Source organism: Protobothrops mucrosquamatus, unplaced genomic scaffold (assembly GCF_001527695.2).
Source record: "Protobothrops mucrosquamatus isolate PMUCROS unplaced genomic scaffold, P.Mucros_1.0 scaffold9439, whole genome shotgun sequence".
Classification (NCBI taxonomy): Eukaryota; Metazoa; Chordata; class Lepidosauria; order Squamata; family Viperidae; genus Protobothrops; species Protobothrops mucrosquamatus.
In genome coordinates, this window is record NW_015395230.1 from 5,197 (window position 1) to 10,578 (window position 5,382).

General features: G+C 49.8%; 1 protein-coding gene across 1 annotated transcript; it reads right to left on the minus strand.

The window, feature by feature from the left end:
- Positions 1–85: 85 nt before the first annotated feature.
- Positions 86–2,442, minus strand: LOC107300982 (zinc finger and SCAN domain-containing protein 2-like). Its single transcript, XM_029287074.1, has 6 exons — positions 2,373–2,442; positions 2,219–2,252; positions 1,568–1,628; positions 1,292–1,522; positions 275–1,051; positions 86–196 (listed from the first exon to the last, which is right to left on the minus strand). The coding sequence occupies exons 1-6, from the start codon at positions 2,440–2,442 to the stop codon at positions 86–88; spliced, it is 1,284 nt and encodes a 427-aa protein (XP_029142907.1).
- Between the last annotated feature and the right edge of the window lie 2,940 nt (positions 2,443–5,382).

A 5,382-nucleotide genomic window follows, 5' to 3' on the forward strand; every position in this document is an offset into this window, starting at 1 on the left:
ACATTTCAAATGTTTCTCCCCTGTATGATACATGATGTATAAGGTTAGACCTAATACTGAAATCTTTTCCAAAATCTGGATACTTTTACGGTTTTTCTCCTGCATGCGTCCTCTGGTGTTTTACAAGCAGAGAAGTGTAACAGAAACTTTTCCCACACTCTCGACACTCATGCAGTTTCTCTCCTGTGTGAGTCCTCTGGTGTATCACCAGGCTGGAATTCTGACTGAAGCTTTTTCCACAACCAGGACATTCAAAGGGTTTCTCTCCCGTGTGAGTCCTCTGGTGTATCACCAGGAGGGAATTTGCAACGAAACTTTCCCCACAAAGTGGACACGTAAACGGTTTCTCTCCTGTATGAGTCCTCTGGTGTATCACCAGGAGGGAATTCTTAGTGAACCTTTTCCCACAATCAGGACATTCAAAGAGTTTCTCTCCTGTGTGAGTCCTCTGGTGTATCACCAGGTTGGAATTCTGACTGAAACATTTCCCACATTCAGGACATTCAAAGGGTTTCTCGCCTGTGTGAGTTCTCTGGTGTCTCACCAGGTGGGAATTTACAATAAAATTTTTCCCACAAAGTGGACACTTATATGGTTTCTCTCCTGTGTGAGTCCTCTGGTGTATCACCAGATTGGAATTATGACTGAAACTTTTCCCACATTCAGGACATTCAAAGTGTTTCTCACCTGTGTGAGTTCTCTGGTGTGTCAGAAGACTGAAATTTTGAGTAAAATGTTTCCCATAAACAGGACATTCAAAGGGTTTCTCTCCTGTGTGAATCCTCTGGTGGATTACCAGGTGGGAATTCTGACTGAAACGTTTCCCACAATCAGGACATTCAAAGGGTTTCTCTCCTGTATGAGTCCTCTGATGTTTCACCAGGTGGGAATTCTGACTGAAACGTTTCCCACAATCAGGACATTCAAAGGGTTTCTCTCCTGTGTGAGTCCTCTGGTGGTTCACCAGGCTGGAATTCTGACTGAAACTTTTCCCACACTGTGGACACTGAAACGGTTTCTCTCCTGTGTGAGTCATCTGGTGTCTCACCAGGTGGGAATATACAATGAAACTTTTCCCACAAAGTGGACACTCATACGGTTTCTCTCCTATGTGAATCTTCTGGTGGTTTACCAGGTGACAACCTTTCTTGAAACCTTTCCCACAATCAGGACATTCAAAGGGTTTCTCTCCTGTGTGAATCCTCTGGTGGTTTACCAGGTGACAACCTTTCTTGAAACCTTTCCCACAATCAGGACATTCAAAGGGTTTCTCTCCTGTGTGAATCCTCTGATGTGTCACCAGGTGGGAATTCTGATTGAAACATTTCCCACAATCCAAACATTCAAAGGGTTTCTCTCCTGTGTGAGTCCTCTGGTGTACTACCAGTTTGGAACTGCAACTGAAACCTTTCCCACACTCAGGACATTCAAAGTGTTTCTCTCTGGTGTGAGTTTTCTGGTGTATCACCAGGCTGGAATTCCGAGTGAAAGATTTCCCACAATCCGAACATTCAAAGGGTTTCTCTCCGGTGTGAGACATCTGGTGTTTCACCAGGTAGTAATTTACAGCGAAACGTTTCTCACAAACTGGACACGCATATGGTTTCTCTCCTGTGTGAATTACTTTGCTTGGTAAAGCATTTACTACATTGGGAGTACTTATAGGGCATCTGTTCTGTGTGGGTCCTTTTATAAACCAGAAGGGAAATATTCTGACCAAAGATTTTGTTACATTAGTAGCATTTGTATGCCTTTTTTCCAGTTTGGATCCTCTTGTATGTAATCACCTATGCTTTTGCAATTTGTGCTTTATACCACAATAGTGACATCTGTGGACCTTTTCTACCACTGATATTCTGGAGGAAGTAAAAAATGTGTGTGGTCCCTTGTTTAGTGGTGCTTTGATTTCACCTACTGTTTTCTTCCTCCCATTGGAGTTCTGCATTACTGTCTGCCCTATTTGAGTATCCAATTGACCTTTTCTTCCCCACTGACTTCCAGATACTTCCCCCTTTTTCTGAACGAAAAAATGATCCCCTTCACCTTGTCATGTAACGTATTCTTCTGTTCTGCATACTCTACTATTTCCAGCTTGAAATTTCTTCTTAATTTTCTCTTGCCTTTCGCCTGCTGGGAGAATTGTGTAATTTTCTGAAGGAAATGGAAAATATTTGGATTTCTGGCTTGATTTGCTTTCCTTTTCAAAAGTTATTCTCACTTCTCCAGAGTGCTCTTATTGCCATCCTCTTTGTCTACAAGATTCAAAGAAAAGTGTAAGTTTAATTGTTTATACAATGCTTGCAGATGTGAAAAAAAGGAAAAAATATACATTACATTTAAAAAGCAAACATACCACAATGCTAACCTCTTACAATAATTATGATTCATCGGACATTCCAGAGATCCAACTTCAAATATCCGTTCAATCATGAAATTCCCCATTGGCCCCATTGGCCAAGCCCACTTGGACGCCACTCGGGTCTCCCTCACCCGCCTTCCAGACGCCCCTGGCCTCCTCTTAGCAGGGTCCCCGCCCTCGCCTCCAGCCACGCTCCCTCTGAGCCCAGAGCTGCCCCGTCCTCTTCCCCTTCCTCCCCTCCAGGCACTGGGAGGCTGATCCTCCCCAGCAGCCACAGGGGAACGTGGGGACGGCGGTGCCCAACCTTCCAGGAAACGCCAGGAGCCCCCACGGTGGGAGCCGGGCTGCGCCAAGAGGAGGGGCTGCGGGGCAGGAGGGGGGCTGTTCCTCTGCAGGTCTTAAGCGAGTCGCTCTGGGTCGTTGAAGGCAATTTCACGTGACTGCGACTTGCAACCTGTTGCCAGCCTCTCCAGGGATTTTGCTTAGGAGAAGCTGGCTGGGAAAGGCAGAAACGGGGATCACGAGGGTGGGATGCTGCGACCGTCACGGATGTACAGCGGTTGGCAACGTCCAAACCGAGCAGCCCGACTTGCTCCCAGCTTCTCCTTTGACCCGCCCTCGACTCATTTTCCAGCTGTTGCTTCGATCCTGGGAAGAGCACAAAAGGCTCTCCGCACCCCTCCTTCCTCCCCTGAGCGATCCGGAAGAGGAAGTTGCAACCATCGAGTACTGCATTGCTAGAAAGGATGGGAGGCGAGGAGAAGATCAGAGCAACTGAACCAGAACCCACCCCCTTGATCTCAGGAAGGGTTAGGTCAGTGGTTCTCAACCTTTTTAATGCCGCGACCCCCCAACCGGTCGTAAGTCGAGGACTAAACCGGTTGTAAGTCGAGGACTACCCTACCGGTCGTAAGTCGAGGACTTTGCCTGCCCGGGAGCGCCGTGCATGCGTGGTTCCGCCCATTGCGCCGGCCGAGGCGTAGCTGGCAAGCGGCAGAGACGGAGCAGGCCGACCACCAGCTGGCCCAGCCCAAGGGAGGTAAGGCACCCGCCGGAAAAGGGAAAAAAATGGTGGACAGCCTTGCTTGGCGACCCCCCGTGAAATGGTCGATCGACCCCAAATGGGGTCGCGACCCATAGGTTGAGAACCGCTGGGTTAGGTAAATTAGAAGAGGAATTAAAAGAGGTCAAAGAATTGATGGGGAAAAGTGAACAAAGACTGCAACAAGTAGAAGGGAAAATTGAATTAATGGATAAGAGAGTAGAGGAGATGGACAGTTGACTGACATTAACAGATAGGAACCAGGAAAAAACGATTATCTCTCTAGAGATGGATAGAGCTGATTATTACTTAAGATTCCAAAATGTTGAAGAAGAAAAGGGAGAGAATTTAGCAGACGTGATGGCGGAAATATTAGCAGAAGCACTGGTGGAAAACAAGGAAAATATAATTAATGATATAGATATCTAGAATACATACTAGATATGCAACGAGAAATAAGCTTCCCAGAGAGGTCCATAGAAGGTTTACTAAAAAAGCACTAAGGGCAGATATATTACAGAAACTGAGAAATGTCACAATAAAATATAAAGGAAGAGAGATAGTGATATTAAAGCAGATTCCAAGAAGAGTGAGAGACTTGAGAAAGGAGTATCAATTTTTGGCAAAAGTCTTAATTGAAAAAGGGATAAATTTTAGATGGTTAATACCAGAAGGAGTAATGGTAAACTGGCAAGAACAGAGACACAGACTAGACACATTAGAGAAAGCAGAGCTTTTTTTATGATCACTACTTTGGACACCAAGAAGAAGAAAGGCTGAGAGGGGAAAGAGGAATTAGACATCAAGGAGATCAGATAGAGCAGGGGTCGGCAACCTGAAAAAGTGAAAGAGCCACTTTGACCCGTTTCCCTCAGAAAAGAAAAAACTTGGAGCCGCAAAGTGTGCGTGCGTGCGCAGGCGCAGAACAGGGAACTTGATTGAAGAGGCTGGATCAGCTTCATTTTCTTCCCTCCGAGGCCAGAACCCCCCAACGCTCCTCCCCGGTTCTGATCCAGAACCCCGAAACGGTCCCTTCCAGCGAGTTGCCAAGCCTCCCCTCCCTCCTCCTTCCCTGGCAGCTACTGTATTTAAATTTGCTTTTTCTTGGGTGGCTACAGAGCTTCCTTCGTTTTCTTTCCTTCCTATCCCTCTTCTCCCCCCCTTCCCCCGCCTTCCCTTCAATGCCCTTGCGCTGCGGTGTATTCTCCTCCCCCATACATGTTAAATTTTTTAAGTATGGGCAGCTCTGCCATCCTGGCTTCTCCCCTCGGAGGAGACTGCTCTCCCCCCACGCCGCGCTCTCCCTCTCTGGGACTTTCTTCTTTCTGCCTTTTGGCGCGAAGGTTCCCAGGGAGCGGAGGAGGAGGCTGACGGCGAGAAAGAGCTGCTGCGGCAAATCTTCCAAGGCGGCAGTAGACGGCCGCTCGGGCTCACCTATCAGCCTGCTGCGGGAGGCCGGAGTTCTGTCTCCGGAGGAAGGCAAAGGGACGCAGCTGCCCGTTCGCCACCCCAGCTGAGATTGCTGCCCGGCCTGGCGAGACACGTGGCCAGCTTGGCTTCCCAGGGAGCGATGCCCCCACCAGCCGCCGCCCCAGCCATGACTGCCGCCCAGCCTGGCCTGGGGAGACACGTAGCCAGCTCGGCTGCCCAGGGACAGCCCAGGGAGCGATGCCCCCACCAGCCGCCACCCCCGCCAGGACTGCCACCTGGACCGGCTCGGGGAGACGCGTGCCGGCTTGGCTGCCCAGGGAGCGATGCTGGCGCCGGCCACTGCCCCAACCTGGACTACTGTCCAGGGGGCAGCAGGAGGAAGAAGGGGAGGAGGAGGGCGAGAAAGCTGCCGCCGCCGGGACTCCACGCTGCCCGGCCTCGCCCGCCGCCCATCCGATGTAGCCGCAGGCCGCGGCGGGGGCTGGTGCCACGCGGGCCGCTGGCCCTGGCCACAATGCTGCAGCTGCTCTGCCTGACCAGCCCCTCCGCC

Excerpts from the sequence above, each read along its gene's own strand:
- LOC107300982 (XM_029287074.1), bottom strand. The coding sequence starts at position 2,442 with ATGGGGAATTTCATGATTGAACGGATATTTGAAGTTGGATCTCTGGAA. Across the intron at positions 1,523-1,567 it reads TTTGTGAGAAACGTTTCGCT|AAACCCTTTGAATGTTCGGA; the intron begins GTAAATTACTAC and ends CACACCGGAGAG. Across the intron at positions 1,052-1,291 it reads ATTCCCACCTGGTGACACAT|CTGGTGAGACACCAGATGAC; the intron begins CAGAGGATTCAC and ends GTATATTCCCAC.